Genomic DNA, 24,383 nt, shown 5'->3' on the forward strand with positions numbered 1-24,383 from the left:
CACCTTCAGAGATCAAGACTTTACTACAGTACTTTGAACCAAGAAGGCCCACTACAAGCAAAAGTATTTTCAGCAGGCCTCAAATCATTGCAACTATTCACAGCCAGGCGAGCTGTTTGAATTCTTTGCAAGAACTCTTGCCCTTTGCCAGAAAGCAGTGTTGTATCCAGAGAGAGAGACCAGCTGAACCGGAGACCGCTGTATCCGGACCCACAGACCTGATCAGAACCAGAGACCCAGACCAGCAGAGTAGAGCTGACCCAGACGCTGTGTGCAGAGACCGTCCGTGGCGAGTGAAGAAAACCCGCTGACCAGATCGTGATGAGGCCCAGTCCTTCTAAAAATTAGGAGTGAGTATCCGCCAAAACTGTGCAGAACCCAATCTCTTAGTTAAAATAATCTAATGCAAGCTATTTTAACTTGAGTAGAACTGTCTCCTAGAGATCCTGTCACCTGTCATTCTTAAGCTGCGAGCTGTCATATGTAATTCCAAAGTTGCACGCTGTCACTTGTCATTTTTGAGTTGTTTTAAATCCGAAAATCTACCTTTACTAAATTGTTCATAACTCCGGAACCGTTTGGGTTAGGAACGAAATTTAACTTACATCTGGAAGCTGAGATCCTAGGCTGTCCTAGGACCCCAAAACGATAGTGCTACTCCTTGTAGTTCCTCTGTAATCACGCCCGGCGCACTCGGAAAAATCTGCCGCGATTTGACATTTTGCCGCGAATTGAAAGGTTAGCTGACGTGTAAAAATCTGCAGCTGCTTGCCTTCCGTTACAAAAATGCGTTTGCAACCTGACAACCATTCATAGAGAATTGCTAAAGCGATCCTGAACTCATTCAAAGTATCTATCACTCACCCTGAACCTCTAAAGGGGATTAAAAGCATTTTAGCATATTTTTCACTTCCTTGCAAACCACATTCAAAGCATTTTGGGCCTGTGTTTAAAACTCCGACCTGTTTTCCTCTAAGCTTGCTGGGGGGGGAACTGAATTTCGTATTGTATTGATTGCATTCCTGAGAACTGTGTGCTCTCCTTTCCATCTCCTTATATTGCATAAAGGGGGGAGTGAATTTTCAAAGAAAAGTATTTACATTGTCTTTTAGTGAAGTCCTATCAAGTCGATTTCTGTGCTGCATTCTTTTTCATCTGTGCAATTCATTGAAACCATAAAGCATTCTCTGATACTTTATTCCCCTGTTCCTAGTCATAAGTCACCAGAACTGTGCTATTGTAGGATTGCTTATTGCTGATTACAGCTCATATGCCTAAGTGTGCTATCAATTATTAATGTATTATCAAAGTGTGATATATCTATAAATTGTTAATTTCTCAATAAATCTTCTAAATTTGCAAAACAAACCTACTTCTTGACTCAGGGGTCAGGGGGATTCTAAGAGAGGGGTGGTATACAGGGGTAGTCATCCAGAACTCATGAACTGGGCATAAAGATATATCAATAAGGGGGGGGGTGTGTGTGTGTGTGTGTGTGTGTAGAGGATTGGTCATGGGTGGCGGGAGCTCTGAATGTAAATCATAAATCGCACAAAATATCTGAGTAGCATCTTTTCCATAATGGTCCGTTTCATTTTAGAGATTATGATGTGTTGCTTATTTCAAGAACCGTGACTTTGTACATTGCCACTATTAGATGGTTATGCTCTATTTTTTTAAATCTGGTGATACGAGGCAAAAGAGGCCACCCCTCGGTGGGCCTCTTGACCGGGTTACGCTATGGAATGGGTTTGTTTGGGGAGCATTGGTCTAGTCTGAATCCCTATATTCAAGCTGTAGAAATATCCTGGTATCAAACACCCAAACAGAATATGACCTATAATCTTATTGGAATCCTTTTGGAATGTCTCAAAATAAATTCTTGGATGATATGGCTGAGCTGCTGGATAATTGGATCTTATTTCGGAGTTGGGAGAGGATTTTGATTGGGGGGAACTCAATGGTGATTTGAATTGGATCCTCCAAAACTTCTCAAAGCGTGTATCGAGGATGATATTCCTGCAAATTTCATCTGGAGGAGAGGTGCTAGTAGAGCCTCTTTGGATTATATTTATGTATCTGAGGAGGATATCTATCAGAATTGTGTTAAATTGCAGATTACCCCCTCAGATGCCAGTGATCATTCAATCCTGGTGCTGACCTGGAAGGAGTCCCTTAAGAAGGTGTTCTACAGTAAATCTGCCACAGAATTGGAGATAAACAAGGGAGGTGACCGGGTTCTCTGGAATCATGGCTTGATGAGAAAATGTAATGGGTTGGTGGATGTTGCAGTAAACCATAATGATTTGTTGTCAATCGTTGTACCTGAAATCTAATTCACTATTTTGACCCAGTTTTATGACCAGCTAAATAAGTCTAGCATGACACAATCAAGGAGGCGGCATGTTTCTGACAGGCCTGTCCAAACTCAGAAAAGTGTAAGTGTCTCGGGTGGATAGCTCAGCGGCAACGTGCTCGCCTTGGAAGCAAGACGACACAGAGCAACACAGGTTCGATCCCCGGGTTCATGCTTAGAAACCTCTGGGTATTAAGCGTGTTATAAATAACCTATCATATCAAGAGCGAAATTAAGAATTCTGGGCAAAACTGATTCAATTAATAAATGGATAGAAGCAAGGGAAGCTACAAAATTGGCTCCAGAAAAATAAAAATGAAATGCTATCAACTACAAGTGGAAACCATGTTGGAGGCCTTGATGGTGAAGTTCAAAGTATTTCTGGGGACTAATCAAGCGCGAGTTTGGCTCTGAAGCACTACACTGCAGTTAAATCCTATAGCAGAACTGAAGTGGACTAAACACTTTAATTTATGCTAAGGGTAATTTACACGATTTATAATCCGCAATCCTCTCCTTCAGTTATTTGGGTCCTCGATTATAATTCTGAGAGCGAGACAATCTTTAATATATAATTTGTAACCTTAGTAACTCTGCGGCTCCAGGGCAGGATGCTCTAGGGAATAGCAGACTAAAAAGCACCCCTTGTGGCCGTGTATATTGAGAATTACTTTTGATAGAACTATCAGACAGAAAATGCCCAGAGTCCTGGACTTCCTCTATTATTGTTCCAATTTGAAGGGGGACAGGACTAATCTGAGTAGTTGCAGGCCCATTGCCCTTCTTGACGTCCGCAGTAAATCTTTGCCTCTATTGTACTGGAACAACTGTTTGAGTGGGCAGTGAGGACTGGGGCATTGGATTTGGTTCAGACCGGTTTTACCAAGGGTATTGGCACAGCTATAAATGTTTTTTTTTGTTCAATTATTTTAAAGCGAGAGTGGAATAATGGGGTCCCACTATATTTTGGCATTTGTGCATTTTGCACTCACTTTCGATAGTGTACAGAAACTAGTCATGGTGCAAAATGAGTTGGGGATGCCCAATACACTTAGTGGAAATGGCTCCATACCAACACCTTTGTGCAGGTAAGACTGGATAGTGGTAGGCGGTTGACAGAGCCTATTTTAATGGAACGAGGTCTGAAGCAAGGCTGTATTTTAGCACCACTTCTTTATTTCTGATATAAAGGATTTATTAAAATGCGCCAGAGCATTTCCTCCACAAGTGGTAAGGCTAAAATGCACGAGACTGCTCTATGCAGATGATTTAGTGCTGATCGATCAGACGCCCATGGGTCTGCAATGAGCACTAGCAGAACTTCAAGCCTATGCTAATCTAAATGACCGGTAGTTCACGTTGATAAAACCAAGGTTATGGTGGCAGGCTTAATTAAGAAGAATGCTTGTAAAGGTTTTAGATGGCATTTGGGGGAAGGGTATTTAGAAGTGTCAGTGTTTACCTATTTAGGTTTTGAGATCCTGCCGGGTATGTGTAATGCTGATTTTAATGTTAGTTTAAAATTAAAGGTCATAGGCTTAGTGACCCAAGCAAAGATGATTTCATTTAGAAAGTGCTCTCTCCTCCCCATGGTGATGTTTTACAAGAGTAAGGTTGTACCCTGTTTGACTTATGGAGCATAGACGCTATTCTCTCCAACTATTTTTTGGGGACTGCTTAGAAGGTCCTTTTGGAAAAAGGGTGCCTGTGGCTGCGATTCGATAGGAGTTGGGACTTTGAGCACCTGGGGGGACTGCCCTTGAGTGGTAGCAGTGCGCAGTATAAAGCAACATAACATAACCTAGTGTCTCTTAAGGCTGCAGTGTATTGGAAAATGTTGTTTCTTTTAGGAAGAGCAAGCTCACTGAGGCAGATACCTTGTTTGAACAAATGAACCTGGAAATATTCAGCAATGCAGACAAAGCTTAATATATTGGGCTGAATTGTGCACAAATCTTTGAATGAATTTAAACGCATGTGGAAATCTTTTCGAAAATCCAAGTGGGGTTAAGGTTAGGCTTTGATATAGCGATTGGATACAGACCATTGTTGAATGTGGCAAATACAAGTTATTCCCTCGGGTGGTATTGGATGTGAAACCTAGGAATACTATGCCACACTACCTTTGCAAATTCCCCAGTTTGCGTATTATTTTGCTTAATCAATTTTTTCCCCTCGCTTGAACTTATACCTTACTAATGAGGTTGTAGGTGCTCAGAAGTGTAGCCTTGGAACCTGCCGATTTTGTGAGGGTGCATCAGAAATCGAGACCCTGAGAGACACTTAAGTAGATTGCAGAGGTTTGATCCACCTTGGAGAGAATTCTTAAAATAATATAGGACTTTATCTATGGATGAATGGTGGCACAGGAACCATATGGTTGGCAACACCTCAGTCGCATTAGCAGTAGTAAAATGTCTAAGACTTTCTGCCTGGTAATAGAGTTGGACAGTACCTAATGGTGCAGAGATGACAGGTATTTATCTTGTTAAGGCTATAGGCGATGTAATAAAGAGCACAGGTGGGTGTATTTAGAAGGGCATTTATATAGTAGGAAAGATTTATATGCAAGTGGACTTTTATAGTAATTTGAATCTGTGTTGAAATTAAAAAATGTATTACTTGGCATGAAGTCCACTAGCCTTTCCTATTTTACAAATATTTGTTTTATGATGCTTTATGGATTTTTTCAATTTCTTAATGCGAGTTAAGAGTAATATTGAGTCATAAACTCTTAAGTTATTACGATGTAGAATTATGTTTGTTTAAGATAATGTGAAATGAATTTGTCGTATTTTTGTGTGATGCAAGTTTGATTATGTGAAAGGTTCTTTGAAACAAAACCCAATTTTTAAAAAACCTACCTTGTCATTTCAGAGGTCTGTTGAGCTGAATCTGTAATAAAACCAGCATTTGATAGCTACAACAATTTGTATGTGATTAGGGCTTTCCTCAATTTTTGGATATTGTTTCTGAGATCTCCTATTGTAAATGGAAGCAAAGTTCTATAGAATATCATAGAAGGGCAAGTTTATGTTAAATGGAATTGCCTTTATCTGAACTATTGCTTAGAAGCAACCATATGGCTTTATGGAAAATCCCCTTTTGATGGAGAAAATCCTAGCATACCTACCTGGACACGTTACTGTGTGTAATGGGTAAAGCATTCTCTAGTGTCGCTGTTCAACAGAGGAACAACTTTCGAGGAAAGCTTGGATGTTAGTAGCCTTGAAAAGGAATATTGGCATAGTATTACGCTTTGTCATATACACTACTACTCGTCCCCCTTCATGCCCCCTCTCCCTGCTTAAGCTCACAAGTTTCTTTTTTTTATAATTCTTCGTCTTCTCCTCTGCATTTGTTTCATCTTCTTTCGTTTTGCTACCATCCCAACTCCCTTCTTCCTGTTTTCTTTCACTCGTGTAATGCAAAAGTACATCCTCGTTTTCCTCATAAGAGGCACTTTCAAAGCCAAAATCTCCTAAGTGCTACCTACTATGATTTATTGTAATTAAACACAATCAATAACCATCACCCATTTCTATGGTCGATTTATGCAAACTGAAATGGCCTAGGGCCATTTGTCATGCTTGTTTCATGGACCTAGAACGGAAAGCATTAAGGTTTGATACTACCATGTAGCTTAGTCTTTCATTGTACATTCTTTGAACAATTTGTATGTTGTAAACATTAGTATGCGTTTGGCTAATAACATTTACTTAATAAAATGTTAGGCAAAATGTTACAGAAGGTAAAACAAGCAATTTTAAGTATTGGGGTGCTCATTTGCAAATGTCGCAATTTGTCATACTTTAATCAGCGCAACAATGCCCCGTTGAACAAATGTAGTATGTCCACTCGAATTAAAGTCAGCCAACACTGATTTACCATAGTTGACCGGCAACACAACCATAACCGTGACCTCATAGTACTCTGCTGGAGAAGGGCATTTCTCGCATTTGGATTCCATCAGAAACTTGAATTCCAGGGACATTTGGTTAACGTAGAAAAGTCTTCTAGTACTAAGACCTAAGACCAAAGACCAGGGAAAATCGAGATGACATTTCATGTGCTCTCACTTGTTTTTTTTGTTGTTGCTTAAACATCTTCTATGTTCCTCCTAACCTTAGTTTCACCTATTTCAAGTGTAATCGCTAATGAATGGATGTTCAATAGTGTACAAGCCAATATACTTTTGCATGTATTTATACTTTTCTCCAATGAACTGTAGCGCATCCTCTATAGTATCTACATGACCTCGCACAGTATGCTCCCCACTGGTGCCAGAGCTGGGGGCTTGGGTGATGGTTGCCCCCTCGCGACCCATAATTTCCCGGTGCACCACCCGCTGCCTCCCATATTGCTAGTGCTCACTCGGCACCTAATTCAAAACAATGCCTGGCAGAGTATAGCATGCTGTCCCCCAGGTTTCTAAGCAACCAAGTTGAGATCGGCTAGAGTCTGGCGAGTGCTCCACATGGTCCTTCAGGGCATTGCCTGCTTGTGAATGTATACTCTCTACCACCTCGCCCGGTAAATTTACTACAAAAAAAGCAAATGTACTGCCTGCATGGATGTGTCCACGTGTGTTTTGAATGTTGGATATTAGTGTTAGAGAGTGTGTGTCTCACTCTACGGGGGAATGCAATGCATGCATGCCTTTTGTATGGTGGGGGCACAGGCTGTTTACAGTGATGGCCCAGTGACTGACCTCATTAAAGTGAAGGAATGAGGCAATGGGTACAGCATCATAAACATGCTCCAAAGTAACAATGCTGATATGTACTGTAGGCTTAGATTCATGAATTGTTTACTGTGACAGTATTGTGCTGAATGCAAGTGATTTACTGATAATTACTGTCATATGTAGAGTTTGGCTTCACCCTCATGCAAGTGATATAGTGACTATTCCTACAATAGCTAGATGCAGGAATCGACATTTTAAATTGGATGAGCAAAAACACCTCCTGTGTCTAGAATTGAGCAGCGAGCAGGAGCCACCACTGGCAAACAAGGAGCTAGAACATGGTGTTCTACAAATCTAATTTCCACATAAGATGCAAACCTATGCTTTTGTCCATTATTTATTACACCTCTATGCTCTAAATGTCGTATAGATGTGTCCTAATGTTTGTTAGATTGTTCCAAATTTTAACATGGGTGTGTTTTATTAGGCATCAGTTGGCCTGTGGAGCCAAAGGTAGCTCATTGTAGCTGTTGATGTCAAGCTCAGCAGGCTCTTCTAGACTACATGCAGGAACTAAATGGCTCTGGGCTCCCCTCAATTTTGAACCCTGTTGTGGCTGCAGTACTGTTAATGGCCTGGCATTTACTTTCATGATCATCTAGAGAAGAAATTGTAAATTGTATGGCTTCTTACCCCATTTTTCTCAAATTCTGCTATAAAATGCTCCATTTTCAACCCATGATCTAATTATGCTGTTGATGGAGCAGCCATCTGGACTCCTCCAGCTTACTTGAAGTTCCCTCACTACACTAGGGAGCCCACATCGATAGCTCCCCTCCACTAAACAATATTCATCTGCCACCACTGTCCTTGATTTGTTAATGCCGGTGCCACCTCCTCCCTATCCCAAGAGCTGCCCCAGCCACTGCCCCACCCCACACATTGAAAAGCATGCTGAAAGAATGGACAAATGACCACAAGTTGTTGTAATGTGGCTAAGGGACAACATTTCCAGCAAGAGTTTTCCTAAGTCTTTGTAAATCTTGTGCACTGCACAAAGTACTCTTTTTAAGGAGTGAATGCATTTATAAAACCTCAATTAAAAGTTCTATTGTGAATTCAAGTATGAGATGTAACTGTATTTTTCCTGAAAAACAACCGTTTCGTCATAGCTTTGTTTCTATTGATTTTACAGTTCCAACTGCGTCATAGACCGACTCTCATACCACCAAGATGTTGATTATTTTGGCTTTCATCATCCTCTTTCACCTGACATCGGTCGTGTTCCTGTTTATCTCCACCATCCAGAATGTGAGTCCCGATTTACATCTCTACTTGACCGTTCGTTCTAGCGTAAATAACCTGCTTCACCGCGTTCTTGGGTGCAATATTGTGCAGCTGTGCATGTGTTAAACTAATTTGTTGAGCTTTTCAGGTCAAGCGCTTCAGACTAAGGCATCAAAACTAGACTTGACATTGGTCATTTGCTTCCTTCTTGCTATTGCTGGTTTATTGTGACCTGTGCAGGGAAACCGGAGCACATTGTGAATACACTGAAGTGGAGCAGGATACCCAGCAGTCTCAGACCAGGCAGCCTTTGCAAGGTATCGAATATCTGGGATGCAATTATGTGGAATAATGACACATGAAAGGTACGGAAGAATAATCTCCAGCACTTTCCATGCTACACCCTCTCTCTAGACTGCGCTCTGAAGATCCTTTTTCTAAGCAGCCCCCGACACTGATCTTGGAGCGCCAAGAAATGAAAATCTTGAGTGGAAAATGACAACCGTGAAAATATCTGGTCAAAATAATGTTTGTATTTTGTCTAATGTTAAAATATGTCACTTAAAGCATTGTTGGGTAGACGCTGCCAGCATCAGAAGGACCACCCAAACGAAAACGAGCAGGATAAAGCTGGAGTTGAGTGGGAGTTTAAGGCAGGGGAGACTGTCAAGAAAAAGGGGTGTGTGGTTCTTAGAAGTGCATGTTCCTTAGGAAAAGGGCAAATTAAAGTGAAAGGTTTTGATCGTAAAGCATCACATCCCATTTTTTAGACTGTACATTTTCACATCCAGCCCATTAGCGAGGAAGTGACTTGCATAGTAATGCGGCAGCAGCAACAACCTGCCCGCCTCTTCTTACTCTCCGGCTTGGTTTGAGCCAAGAGGTCCCCCTTTTGCATGTGAACAGTGTAGGTCTGGTTTACACCTATACCCACTTGCCCAGAAAGCATATTTGGGTTTGTATAGTGCATACCAGTTGGGTTCTACACCGAGGGGTATTGCATGCAATGTCTCCGTTTTAAGAATATGGTGCTGTACTAATTCCGCTATAGCATCAATTTGGGAAAAAATGCAAGTTTAATATCTGAAAGATATTGGGCCCCATCAAAAGTATGGCAGTGGACGAAAAAAGTGTTGTAGCGGAATTAATGCCACTTTTCTTGCTCCAACATACTAAGATTTTGCCTGGGGGTAAATCCTCCGACTTTCTGCCGAAAAATCATCAGAATCAGCAGATCTGATGTAATCCCGAATGGAGTCCTATGTACTCCAAATTATTGGGCACTAACCCCACCCACACCACTTGTAATCTGGCAGTAAATTTGCAGGACCAAGTGGCAGTAACACTAATTCCGTTGGGTGGTAGTCTGATGGATTTACTGCCAGAATACTGCCCAACTCGTAATGAGGCCCATTGAATTCCTAAAAAGCACACTTGGCAATAGATGGTACTTATGTATTTCATTTCCAAACTCTCTTCCAGTTGATGTTTATGCTAACAATATTCCCTCCTTATAAGGTAAACTAACATTTCCACAACCTGTTTTTAAAAGAAGTTTTGTATCGGTGATTTGCACTGCACATCTTGAGGTGTCCGCTATTCGATAGTAAACAAGTACACAGTCGGGAACTATTACAATTTTAAAAATATAAAAAAGCTCCTCTCTGGGTATTTGCTCCACCCACCTATACCCAACAACTGTTAGCACACAACAATGAGTATGGAGCGCATATTCATGTACCAATGATTTATATGAGACTCAATCTATGAAGTCACTAACAATTTCCCTATACAGGAGCACACCCTGTCCCTGTCAGGGAGGGTTCGCCCTAGGTCACCGTTGGTGTGCTGCCTATATAATAGAAAATGAAGCGATCTCTACACCATGTACTATACACATTTCTAAAATAACTATAACAAAACGAACAGCACAATTGCAGTTGCCACACATTCAGAGGGGACTATTTATATTGCACAAATGCCTAATTTATTCACCCTCGCTGAGGTGTGTACAGTTGATGCAAGGTGGGGGCAAACTGCTAATAATAAAATGCTGCAATCAACCCACAATTTATGCTTCCTAATTCCTAGATACCCATTGCTGCAACCATTGGGCAGGTCTATCATCGGAATTCTGAATAGCCCTATTAGGATTCCTTTGTCAATATCGGCACTTGAAAAACGGTTGACGGTTTCAATGACTTAGCTCATTGCTGTCATCTTCAGGACCAGCAATTTAGTCTACTGGAGTCAATCGCTGTCATCCATTTTAGGAGAACTGGCAGCCATTCCATGACCTGGGAGGAAATTAATATGTTGTTCACCTAATGGTTATGTGTGGACTTCTATTTCTTTCATCCAGGCTGTAATAGTGACATTACAATGTAATTGCAAAGAACCAATTGTCAACACAAGCACACGCTGTCCCTGTCAGGGAAAGTGTTAGTGACTAGATAGATTGAGTCTCGCATAAATCATTGCTACATGAATATGTGCTCCATACCCATTGTTGTGAGCTATTCGATGGTAACATCTATTCCAAATCTGGTTTATCCTCTAATTCTATTCCCTCACTACACAAACAGTTGTGCCTGCCCTCAAAACAATCTCATTTTAAGCTGACTTGGTTTGTTTTCAATACTCTTTAGAAATAAAATGTTCCCGAGACAAACACCTTGTGGATTTTCTAACCGGACGGGCACATAGAAAACTCAGTGGGTGGGAATTCTGGTTAGTGAAATGGTTGGGTCAGATATCTTTCCTAACCTAAACCCCACATTTTAGGGTTGTTGCGCCCTTTAAGTAAGTGTAAGAAAAGCACTAAGAAAGGAAGTGCACTTATCTGCAAACATTGTTTACATCCGTGTCAATGTAAAGGTGAAGCAGGTAGTGATGGTGTTTAATCATTGGAGCTTCCACTAGGAACTTGCTTGCCTTCTAAATAGTTTATGTAAATGCTTGAGAGCCGTTGTGAAACTGTCTTCGGCCATTTAGGATGGATGCATGTTTACATCAGTCTAAAGGGGGTGGGCAGCAAGTGCTTTCTCAACGTTAACTGGGTGGCTTGAAATGGGCTGGATTTCTTGACCATGATAAATGTCAGTGAGGGAAATCAACGTGCAGAAATGCTGAGGAGGTGGTGTTGCCAGGCAGCAGTGCTAAAGCTCACCGATCCCACAGAGCTGATGGTGCTGGAGGCCCGATGAAGGAACATGCTAATTAAGACTGGTTTGAGGTGGAAATCCCCTCCCCATCTGACCTTATGTGGAGTGCAAAGATTAGGGGCCACGTCGGGAACATTTCCTCCTTCCGGTGCCACATCCCACTATTCACTAACATGCATTGCAAAAGCAATGGGTGATTTCAGCCCTCGAGCCACATTCCACGAGAAGGAGTTGGCGCCCACAGCTTAGTATTGGGCCCCTTGCAGTGAAATCAATCCACAAGAGCTGTAGGGGACGGAGGTTGTAAACTACTCGCAACTCAAGCCTGGAATGGGCTAAAGGTGACCTTAAAATGAAGGGGTCACAGGCCACAAGAAGACTGGGGCGCAAACAAGGACCGCATTAGCAGGAAGTAGCAGTAAGAAACGTGTGTACTTGCATGGGGTGTAGGAAGGAGCAAATCAGAAGTGTTTGCTGATCTGTTTGTGAGAAAGTAATCCACTAGGATTTATGTGATTAAAAATGAGAAAGGAAAAATAATTGCAAACCGTTGCTATCAATACCCACTGGATATTCAGAAATGACAAAAGGACTTTGATGGGCTGAGAAAAAAGTAAAGAAACCCAATGTATCCGTTACCTCCCAGCAGCGAGTGGACAGCCTTTGAGTATTGTTTATTTGATGGGACAGTGTTCCATCTGTGCAGGATCCCCAAGGGAAAACCTAGACCTGGATGGAGCATTAAACCAGCGGCTAAAATCCAATTGACTAATTCCTGTGTTGTGGGTGGGAAAGGTGAATGTGGCAGTGCGTGTAAGTTTAAGGACTTGGGCCGCCCAACTGTGGAGGGGCCCATCTCTTGGTTACACGTGCAGATGAGGAAGTACTTATTCAAGGGGATGGGCACCATAAGTTAGAACATTCTCTGCCACCATCTCCTCTCGTGGCATTCCCATCCTTAGTCCTTTAAGCCTTAAGGGTACTCTGACTAGCAAGCTGGCTGACCGGAGTCTGCTGCGGGGCTTAGGAAATCCTGATGGAAGGCCGATTGGTTTATGAGGCTGTCCTGCCAGGTGCCGAAATGAGGTGGTAAGGAAATATGAGGGCAGGGTGGCATCCTTCCCACGTCTTACTAATCAAGGATTCTTTTCAAATGTCAAGAAGGATTTTGAAATGGAAGTGATAGTTGGTTATTGGAGTAGATCAACTATTTTCTTTCTATTAAGTGTATGTCTCCTAAATTAATGATCAATGTTGCTTTATTATCTGTGGAAGGGTTCGAAATTGTGCAATCAGTACAAATAGATTTGTTAATTTTCCAATGTGACTGATTATTTTCAAGGACATAGGTGTGTGTGAAGATATGTAGTGCTGTTGGTCTTGTGTTCCTTACCTGTGACTTTAATGATGCATTTTGGGTAAGGCAATCCTCGTTAAACTCACTCGCCACCAAGTATATTGCTTCATTGAAGATGAAGACTTTGCTCATGCTGAGGTTGGAAGGGCAATAGCTCAGTTACAATGTGGCTCTCACCTATATACTAATGTGAGTAAACCCATAGTTTCAGGTGTGCAGCTACACAGCGGTGTGCCAGCAACCCGTGGTAATGGCGCCCAACATCAGCAAAGCTCTCTGTGGTCCAGGCCTAGAAGTTACCGGGCCCAGAAAGGAGGGCAACAGGGAGAGTATGGTTCCTTGAAGGTGGAACACAGGGTTGGGCACAGTGAGAGCGGCCCTGAGGCTTGTAGTAGCAGCCACAACACCTTGAAGGAGAGCGATTGGAGCGGTTGATGGAATAGGGCTGGATCCGTGCTTGGCAGGGGGGACGTGGGAGCAACACCAGAGAAATGTCAACGTGGATTTCAGACGAGGCAATGCGCATGGCCAATGGGTCTCCGACTTAAGCAGGGGACCCAGACGCACATATTCTTAGCTCAAACACTAGAGTAGCCCAATGCAGGAGACTGGATAGAAAGGGTGTGGTGTAAATGTGCCACCCAGCAAAGCGGTGTCACTTTCGAACTGTGTTGGCCAAATCTGGCCACCTTGCAAACTGAGGCACCAAGACCAAAAAAAAGGTACACACAAAAACTACTGTTTCTGATGTCTACTATTTTTGATTGGTAAAATAATTGGATGTAAAGAAAAAAAAACACGTTTATTTTAGGAGTTAACACCAAGTCGATCTAGTTAGTTTAATAAAAAAAAAGTTATTGCAGTTATTTGGAGAGTAACGTGTGGGTGAAATCGATTAAAACCACGTACGTGTTGGTTAGGAATATAACAATGTATGCATAACTGAAAAACCTATACAATTTATCTTAGATTAGCAGGTTTTTGTTTTTTATTAACTAGACCTTTTTTTATTTGAGTGTTCAATTGACACGTGCTAGATGCAAGGAACTTCTCTTTTTCAATGGTATTTTCTTTAAAAGAAACAATTGTTTTCTGCCAAAATGTTGGTCTTTAGGTTATTCCAAGTAGATGTTTGTTTTAATTTCCATCTTGGGTTTGTACTGGTGTGCATGAGGCGGTCCCATTTCTATGAAAAAGTGTTCTGTCTGGGACTCTAGCAGCAGTGATCTTTTCAAATCGAAGTGGTAATGCGATGTACGTGTCCTAAACATTCAACAAATTCACCTGTTTTTCAGGTTTGGTGGGTCGGAAAAGATTTTAACATGGATATTTGGCAAATCTGCCTAAATACCACAACGGCATCGGGCAACTGTACAGAGATTACAAACAACATTCAGGGTAAGTATTGTCACTGTTACTTTAATAGAACCTGTGTACATATATCTATGGTCTTGATTTTACAGAGTAGCAACTACAGCAGGGGGTCTACAACAGCTGGCTCTCCAGAGGTTTTGGACTACAGCTCCCATTAGTCCTAGCCAGCATAGTGAATGGTGGAGGAATCCTGGGAGACATAGTTCAGAACAGATGATGAGCTGCAGGTTGGAGGCCTCTAAACTACAGGATATATCCGAGTGCTTTAAGGACGAGGTCGGGGGCGTGTGTGCGTCTGTGTCAGCGTCTGTGTCAGACATCGGAAAATGCAATTCAGAATATTTGGAAGTAACTGATCTGGCCAGATCCAAAAACTCTTCACAGTGAAAGGTAAATTTGAGTTTCCCAGAGACACACATGGTCAAATCGCATATCTTGAACTCGCCGTTTAGATTTCAGATGTTCTCGCTCATGGCTTGCACTTGTGCCAAGTCACAAAGATTTAAAATAATCGTATTAGCCAAACTACACATTGTGAGAGAAAAAGAAATGTATTGATATATCTTTTTTTTTTTTTTTTTTTTTTTTTTTTAAACTCTCTAACTTGTAATGTTGTAGTAAAGGCACATTTTAATGAGTATAAAGCAGGAGGGGTAGCATGACAACTTTAGACATCCAGGCCAGACCCTAACTATGAGACCCGTTGCTAACCCCCACCTGCAAAACTCTCATACTCGGTGTACGCTGCCCAGATTGACTTGAATCTCCCATGTTCTCCTCTGTAACCACACACAGCCCTCTTCCATAACTAAAGTCCTCCTGACGGCTTCAGCTCAATCGTCGAATGCAAGGTATGTGTAGATTTCCACAACCCTGATGTAACTTTGCTGGCCAGCATAGTCTTCTGTCTTGACCAGCCGTTACTATCATGTGAGATTACTCGCACCTCCATCTGTCCCCAGAACCAGCACCTCACACAAACTGAAAGTCACAGGAATGATAAGTTGGTGGTGTGTCGCATTAGCCCAGCGGCCCCTTTCAGAATGTCCCTTAGAATTTTAAATGTGTCCTTTTCATGAGCATCTGCGTCATTCTGATTTAGCAGACTTTAAAATCCTATTGTAGAACTCATGGCTCCCAAAATGCACACCCTGTATGATGTGAGTGGTGCAGCGAATGTGGAGCAGACCAACTGCCTGACCACTTTGTTCCCGTCTTCTGACATCTGTACATCCGAGGGATTCCCGAAATTAAGGTGGCAGCTCAGCCTGATGGAGGCTCGCCTGTGGCTCCCATCAAAGCTGGGGAAATGAAAGCTACATGTATGAATTAATTACCCATTCACTCATCCGCCACTCTACAAGTGATTCAGTTGTGCTTCCCAGGTGTCACAATTTAGAGTAAACGTCGGCCACGTGGGAGGGGACTAGAGATGCAAGTAAACCCAGTGAGAGGAATGTTAGAGATGAGCGGTTGAAGTAGCAGAGCATTGAGTGGTGAAGAGTTGGCAGTGAATAAGGAGTGGAAGGTGCAGGAGCAGTGAAAGGAGGAGGGAAGGGAAGGAGAAAGTTAATGATGGAGGTAAACGATCAGCAAGAGGTGCAAGAACAGAAGAGGCTGGAGGAGATGAACAGCAAGATGGAGGGGAGGAAGCAGAAGGGTTTGGAGGAGATGTACATGAGAGGAAGGGAGAAGTGGTAGGAGGAAAGGAGATCAAGGTAAAAAGAACTGAGGGTAAGAATGTGCTAAAGTGGTTGGAGAAAAGGAATATGAATTGGAGGGGAGGAGAAGTAGAACGTAAGGAGAAACAGTGTGAAGTCCCTTGGACAAGTAAGGAGAGTGAAGAGCACACAATCCTATCCGTGGTCTGGAGATGGAACCAGCTTGTGGCAGGATGGTGAGGTGGTTAGATGACCGCTTGTGGCAGGATGGTGAAGTAGTTGGGTGACAGCCGGACCTAGGGCCAGCATATTGGTCTAGTGACCGCCCATACACATAGGTTTGTGTTAATTCTCATGGAGGAAAGTAAGCCAGGGTCGGGTGGCAGCAGGTGCAGGGCCCAGAGCCTGGCAGGTCAGATTAGGAAGGATTACCATTTGGCAAGTGTTTTTTTTATTTTTGTCAATGATTCAATGGTGTGGGTAACCATCTCGGAAAGGGTTACCTGCCTTTCAGTTAAACTCCATGCCAAAAGCATAGTGTACACCTCTGCCTTGCTGCAAGATCCTGTTCTCCAGAGGCACAGAAGAGGAAGTATCCTGTTTGGCAGGTAACGTGACAGCCTTCACAGGACCAAAGCAGCCACATTGCCTGTTTTCATCACTGAAACCACTTCCAACTGCATTAGAATCATGTGCGCTGCTTTCGAACCACCAAGACCTGTGGAGCAGTATTTGGCACTCGCCTTCACACTACTATTGCTGCCTCTTGCAATAGGCTCAACGCAGCATCACCCCTAGAAGAGCTTCATCACCCTTCCGGCTTCAGCCCCATGCATTCAAATTTGTTCTAGCGCATCATGGAACTACCATGACTTCACATCGGAGCTTGGCTTGACCCGCTGGAGCCATGCGTCACTCATCCGCTGAACCAGTGATACTCATTGCAAATTCAATTCTCGAATTGCTGCTGGTGGATCCATTGACCTGTATCACTCGGCGCAACTGTCAAACTACACGGAGCACTGCTCAAAAAGGCTACATCGCTGACTCTCCGCCTGAGAGCAATATGACTCTCATCACACCTAAAACTGGTTAGTCTACCCCTTTTTCAGCATTTTGAAGCCTGGTTCAACCCTGCTAAAGTGCCCAAGAACTAGAATCTGGTGCTATTGCAAGCTCCTGACCCCTTAGTCCAGTTATGGGGCCTTAGTGACTAGTTGAGGCCCTTGTGCACTGGTTTCTCTTTGATACCTATCCTTTTGAGAGACATTACTGCAATTCTTGCCTTTTTCCACCTTCCTAAAGTATCCAGAGTGCCAACCTGTTTGTTCTGCATTTTCTGTCTTCTTTTAGAGGGGTGGCTTTTCATAGTGTTTTTAATAGTTGGTTGGATAAGGGACTTGTTTAAAGTATATACTTTTTTAAAAAAATAAAACCTTTTTATTTTACAGTTGCTATTTGGATTGCTACGGGCTCACCTTCACACTCCTTCTGAAATGATAGCGTTCCCTCTGCCCATGTAATCTCACAAGGCAAAGGAGATCTATCGCTTGGCTGTACCTGTGTTATTATTGGGATCACTCTTGGTTTGTTGAAGTTTAAGGGCTGAGTGCGTGGTTTAGCCACTATACATCTATGTACTCCTGCAAAGCATAAGTCCTTTCGGTATCGGGTAATAAAATCGTGGCAAAAATGCCATGATTTGACCCGGTAAAGGTGTACCGCATTATACCATTTAAGGGCAGCAGGGTTGTGGGGGTGTCCCCCGCTCCCCTTAAATGGTATAATGGGTCCGGGGTTGCGGGGGTATCCCCTGCATCCTTTACATGATTGTGGCGCAAAAAACCACGGCATTTTTGCTGCGATATTTTGTATTCACGGCCATTTTTGCCACGATATTTTGTATTCACCGCCATTTTTGCTGCGATTTTAAGACCAGACTAGACACTTAAAGACCCTCCTGTCCTACCTCTGAGACACTCTAGAATTAGTTGCAACAGAGCCTGATGCTCCAGTGCAAATTCCTACAACACCTGTGTGGCAGGAATCTACTTGCAATGAGAGGCCAATCGGGGACCAGGACATCACTCATCTGAGCAACATTTTATTTAAATACTTTGAGGACACCAGGGAGAGACCCTGAACATTTGTGAAGAAAGCGTTCAAAGCAAGAAGACCTTTGCTTGCCTTTGTGACTGTTTGTTTTTTACATTGCCCAGCATTGTAAATGGTCCCAAATAAACGCTTAACTAAATTCATTGGGTCCAACGTCTGTGCACTCCACTTGGCTTCATGACGTACTACCAGCAATGATCGCCCACAGGTTGATTCCCTGCCATCCATTAGTTCCCCGAGTGGGAGCTTGGGAGGACCTCATGGAAAAGATCCATTTTAAATGTTATCCAATGTGTGATTTAAGGTTCCCCTGGATCGATACAGACCATGCAATTTACGCTTGGCCACAAGACTACGTGGCAGGGACTTAGCAGGCCTGTAAAATCTTTACGCTCCAGATGCTGAAACAACTCTGGGCAGTAGATGTCATGAAAGCCGATATGTAGGAGGCACGCTGTTGCACCACATGAGGACGATCATAGGTTTTGGAGGTCGATTTATTGGAGGGATAGAAGGCCTTGAAGAGTCTGAAGGAACGTGGAAAAAACAAGGGCGGCCCAAAGGCTCCACACACATTGAAACACTTACAGTACTGCTTAGTCTGTACACACCACTCTCACACCAAGTCATATTCCATCTCTGCAAGTATTACCACCCCTCCCAGAAGGCCCCGGATAAGAGATGGCACGGCATGCAAAAGACTGCCTCGATGACGTGCAGTGGAGCAAGCAGCCAATCAGCATGGTGCTGATAACATGGTGTCCAAGGACCCTGAAAAACAATGATACTGAGAAGTTGGAGTCTAAACTGTCTGGAAGCATGGTGCTGAGAGATGGGTGCCTAACAACTTGGCTAGGGCTAAAGAAAAAGAAGGGAAGAGCATTCCAAACCCTGCCATTGAGTTGGGTTTTTTCAGGAGACTCACGAGCAAACTCAGGAGTTTACCTTCACAGAAAGGAGCTTACGTGTGACACTATACCTTCACAGAAAGGAGCTTACGTGTGACACTATCCCACGCGCATTATGATTACACAATTCGTGCATGACATTGAAGACCTATTCTTTCAATATGTGATCGAGGGCAGTGAAGAGCATGGTAGTTATGAGGAAGTTGTACCTTTACAAATCGGAGACTTGTCAAGTGGGTAGCAGCACTCCAGCCAGGTCCTTTGCACAATCAGTAGCAAGCCTAGAGCTTCTCAAGAAGAGCGAGGCATGATGAAAGAGAATGGTCATAGTGGCCAGCACATGGATTCAGTGGCCCCCCCCTGCCAAGGTGCCAAGACTCTAGGACAAGCTGCCTCAAGGATTTTATGTTAATTTGTCGAATGTCATTTTTTTTCAATGGGCTTTTGCCTAAATATCTTTTCAGAAAAAACTAATTGAATTCGCCCCAAGCCCCCTTCCCTATTAATGTAACACTATTCCGTACCCCCACCCCTTATATACCCTTCCCCAAACCCCCAATGTTTTTGCTACGTTTTTTTCAAGAAAACATTTTTGAGGGGTAAAAACCATCGAATAAATGACTGTCGGTAAATGAACTTCATACTGGCCGCAAGTCATTGAATGTACAGATCTTGCAGAAAGAGAAGATCAAGATCCCGCCCAATAGGACTTGAGATTGAATAGGCCTCACCTGAGGATAAGGAGCCACCCCGCATGTCTCGCCTTTGGAAATGCATTGCAATTCTGAAAAGGGGTACTTAAGTTGAACATCAAGTACAAGAAGAGGAAGGGGATTTCGTAGAACTAACGGTAGTTGAGTCACAGCCCATAACAAAACCATGAACTGATTGTATTATGTTTCAAAGTGTCTCGTTCTTGAACATGAATACGCCAACCTAGATGACGATACAGAACATAGCAGACACCCACCTGCCGTCAAGCCTTTCAGGCCTCCAAACTCCACAGAGCACCTGTCAACTTGGTGAGCAGGGGTACAGTGAATTTCCATAGCAGCAAGGCAAATCTTGCTCCAGGAGGCAAAGACCAGGAAGTGGCCATGGCAAACCTGGTACGAGAGGCCCTGTCGGCAAACAAAGTCTGAAGACCAGGTGCCGAGCCCTTAATGTATTGCACGCTTAAAAATGGGAGATCAGCACAGACCAGTGCTTGACAGGCACTTTGAGATACCTATTCCATAAGGTTTAGCACAAGACCATACAACCAAAGGATTCATGCAGGCGCAATGATCTCCTTCCTCTTCTATAAGCAAGTTGGAAGCACTTCTTCAGAAGGGGAACCATAGACGAGGACCCAAAAAGAGCACAACAAAGTTACTTTTTCCATGAACTTCATTGCGCCAAAGAGAGACGAGACAGCCAGTTCTAGACGGTCATCCTCTCAACTTGTTTGTTAAAGTGCAAACATTCTGCATGAAAAGAGTACTGTACCAATCCAGAAACAGGGAGACTATATGTCAATGCTGGACATGAAAGATGCATACTTTCACATTTCTGGGCACCAAAAGTATCTGCTTCACTTTCAGAGGTTGACCTGAAGTAAGGATGTTTTTCCTCCAGAGAACGAAGAAGCCAGCCTGGAAACTCTAAGCTTAGGAGCCTGGCCCTTGATGGCAGGGAAGATAAAGTTGGGAGATACTTGGATTGGTCCTTGGCCCTCTTCTTCTCTGTCTTTTTTGGGGGAAAATATAGTTGCCCTTATCAGGTTTGTCAAGGTCGGCCAATGTAAGGAATGAGTGGACCTTTGTTAGGTCAATCCCCCTTCTCACAATATGTCACGGCCGCAGGATCAGCTGGAAACTCAAGGTTAGGCATAAATGGGTTTATTTTACAACCCAAGCAGGCTAAGCACTCTGGATGGACTCTATATATGAGTGAGATGAACAAAGAAATTAAAGAAAAGCAACTCCATCCCCAACATTTCTTGGGTTCTATTGTTGGTCAAATGAAAGTCGGTCAGTCTTTGAGTTTTCAAGTTTCACCTGCATTTCTTCCATGGCTACATTGGAGCTTTCCTCGGTCGGTCTGCTCAGAATGCTGAGCGTATCATGGGGGTATATCTTCCTGACTCTGGGACAACCAGTGATTGAGAGCTTGAGGTACAGTGGTAGTCGTGGCAGAGCAACCCAGGCCTAACTCGAACGAGGTGAGTGAGGGGGTTCACAGGACATGCTTTTTTCCTTATTACCAAATAAGGTTCCACACGGGACATGGACTGAGAAGGCAAGTTCAGCCGTGCAGTCACAGTAATTTAGGCAGCACAGGCTTCATGTGCTTCCCATGTGAGGGGAGAGAACCAGAATGGGACCCTGGAGTTCCATGGTGAAGATTCTCGTGGCGGTTCAGCCAGGAGTCTTTAGAGTCCTTTGCAGTGAAAGTGCACCTGCTTCTGGGTCCAGTGATGCAGGCATGGTCAGGAGCTTCAGGAAGACGAGGCAATTGAGGAGAAACTGTGATCCAGTTGTCCGCACTGGGACCGGGGAAAGGAGCTGCAGAGTTTTTGTTGGGTCTTCTTTAGAGAGGCAGAGCTGCACTATTGGGTTCTTTGGGAGGCCAGAGTGTCCTGCTGCAGATCTTCAGTCCTTCCTTCGAACAGCAGGCCTTCCAGAGTGCAGGTTCTGAGATCCAGCTGCGGGCAAAGGGGCAGGGGGAGGTCTGCTTTTAGCCCCCTGTGGAACCCTTGAGTGAACACCGCACACAAAGCATAATTGAAACTGGGGGGTGGTCGGCCATCCCTCCAGCATACCCAGGCATTCTGGAAATGTTTCTCACATAAAATAATTAATGCACACTGTCCCAGACAGGCGTCAGCATATGCCAGTAAGAACTGATTTCTGGATGGCTACAGACCCCAGTCCTTGAACACACACTCAGTGGTCAAAAATTGCCATCTCCTCTTCTCATGTATGGAAGGAGTACAAAAGGACCCAGCTAGGTAAAATGGATTCCATATAGTGGAACCCTTCACACCACCAAAAAAGCCACCAGCAGCCTTGCCACATGCATGACTATTGGAGATCAGGTAATCTTACTGGGAGACTACAGGGTAATTTGGGGGTAACCCAATATGCAGAGCCACATTGTATAACAGATAAAGTCTGACTGGGAGAAAACCCCAGCCAATGCCAGCAAAATGTACAAGGGGCTACTACATGGAGTAAAATGTTTGCTTTCAGCCTAATACGCTCTGCCCTAAGCATCACTGGGGAATAGCCAGTAGATTGAAGCATATTCAGGTATTCATAAAGTCTCCATAATGGAGCAAATCTGGTCATAAGGAAGTTTCAACCTCACCTTGGGGGCTATTATCCAGAAACACTGGTGTTGGCCCAGGCTCAAACAACCACCCACCTCCAGTTTGTCCTTTATTGAGAGTCGGCATATTGTACTGGATCAGCCCATGTCTCTTCATAGTGGTCGCACCCATTGCCTCAACTAACAGACAGATTGCATATCAACTTGCCCCTGGATCTGCTGCTTCATTTCTCCTGTGCCGGTCTTGAAGTTTGTTGCTTAATACCGCTGATATTTGTTCTCTCTTCCCTTGACTTTTGACTTCCTTGGTTATGATTTTTGCCTGAGTTTGTTGCCCCATCCTGGACTTTTTATTTTGCTGAAATGGCAGCTTGACCAAAATGGGCAAGGGGGCGTCGACCCACTGGTGCACTCTGCCATTTTGTAGGAGCTACAGTTTAAACTGTTAAAGGGATGGTTTCCCCTCTGTTTGTTCCCGAATATGTGGAATGGGCCATGCAAGGCTGGGGCATTTTCCTTCCCCAGGCTTGCATGGCCCATTGGGGATGCAGGCTGGGGAACTACACATCTGAATGTGCCATGGGGTGCTCCTGCACCTCCCCACACATGCATACTGAATGGGGTGCTGACAATGGGCTCCTATATGCATTTGCAGGAACCAGGAAGTGCTCTGTTGTGTGTGGGACCCTCATCAGGATGGGGTCGGGGGCGTCGGTTGAGCAGCAGCATCTGGACCCAGGTTTGGAGATTGGTGTAGAATTTTGTATGTATAATGTGTGCCAGTGAGTGTATGGTGTGCATGAGCGGGGGAATGTGTTGGGTTTGTGCCGGCCGGGGACACTGATTTGGGAGGTGGGGGCGGATATTTTATACTGGGCACCTATGATAAAGCAAGCATAATAATTACCTGATTAGACAAGCATGTTGGTGCAGTCAGTCTAGCTATAATCTTTCTGTGGCATGCCGTTTTTACTGGGTATCTGTGATCAAGCAAGCCAGAGTGTTGTATCTAGAATGGCCTACATTGGTGCAGCATGTTTTCTTACTGTGGTGTGGCATGGGATTCTTTAGGGCAAAGCCAGCAGGTACTAAACATATTGAGATTCTTACATCCGAATTGATGTACTGTGTTTTTTAATGGACAGCGACTTTCGCCCCATTTCTTTCTTGTTCGGCAACTTTAATGTTCCATGGGGAAATACTTCTTGATTCCATTCAAAAGTACTGGCATCGTTCTTAGAAAAAAGTGACTTTCAGCAAAATGGCTGGCTTCCCGCGTATAACAAGCGAAATATTTTAGATTGGAACATCAGCACCTGGGCAATCAAATATTGAGTATTACAGTTGATTGTTCAGATCGCTCTGTTTAGGATTTTCCTTGCCGAAAACAACAATTGTTTCTCAAGGACAAGCAAAGAAAATGGTGCTTTTTTTTCTAACGTGATCCAAAGCTGATCAAACATCACTGACTCTGGTCTTGGAAAAAGGTGATTATCGAATCGCAGGAAAGATTGATGATGTGTTCAGACGGTTTAATGATGATTGATATTGGCCCAATCCATCGAACATTTTGCGGACAAGACCTTTGGCACCTTGGTTCTCTGAGACTTTAAATGCATAAAAACAATCAACCTGTCACCTTGAACTGATGTGGTGGGTTGCCCCTTCTGCTGAGAACTTAAATCAGTTAACTATTTTGATGAGAATATGCAGGTATGATAGTTGACACTAAACGTTCTTATTACAATCTGGCTATCGAATCAGCAGCAAATCAAACAAAGCCAGTATTTGCCCTGATGAAAGTAATAAAAATTCCCCTTCCAATGATAGAAACTTGTACCTCCAATGAAGATTGTCAAAAATATGCTTTACTCTTCTCAGAGAAAATTCTAAAACTATCCCAGAAACGATGTGGTTTTGGCTGCAAAGAAAATTGATGTTGGGTTTTATACTTCCCGATGTCAAACTGAAGACTCTGTCAAAGACAAGAGCCACATTTTTCTGTGAGAACATCTGCCCTGCATCGAAGATCAAAGGATATTTCTCAATCTTTCTCCCGTATTATAAACACCTAGTTCATCTATATCCCTTTAGGCAGGCTGCTTCTTGGAATCTCTAAAGTCGGCCATGAGACTCCTTTGCTATAAAAAGTAAATCTGGAT

General features: G+C 43.4%; 1 protein-coding gene across 4 annotated transcripts in view; it reads left to right on the forward strand.

The window, feature by feature from the left end:
* EMP2 (epithelial membrane protein 2) overlaps nt 1-24,383 on the forward strand; it is a 182,339-nt gene that overhangs the window by 113,907 nt on the left and 44,049 nt on the right. For all 4 annotated transcript variants that reach the window (XM_069647838.1, XM_069647840.1, XM_069647839.1 and 1 more), the window contains 2 exons: nt 8,239-8,354; nt 14,147-14,249. In XM_069647838.1, the coding sequence (XP_069503939.1) occupies nt 8,277-8,354; nt 14,147-14,249 (181 nt within the window). In that variant the 5' untranslated portion in view covers nt 8,239-8,276. The remainder of the gene's footprint in view (nt 1-8,238; nt 8,355-14,146; nt 14,250-24,383) is intronic.

Source organism: Ambystoma mexicanum, chromosome 2q, assembly GCF_040938575.1.
Source record: "Ambystoma mexicanum isolate Mex_15411 chromosome 2q, UKY_AmexF1_1, whole genome shotgun sequence".
NCBI lineage: Eukaryota > Metazoa > Chordata > Amphibia > Caudata > Ambystomatidae > Ambystoma > Ambystoma mexicanum.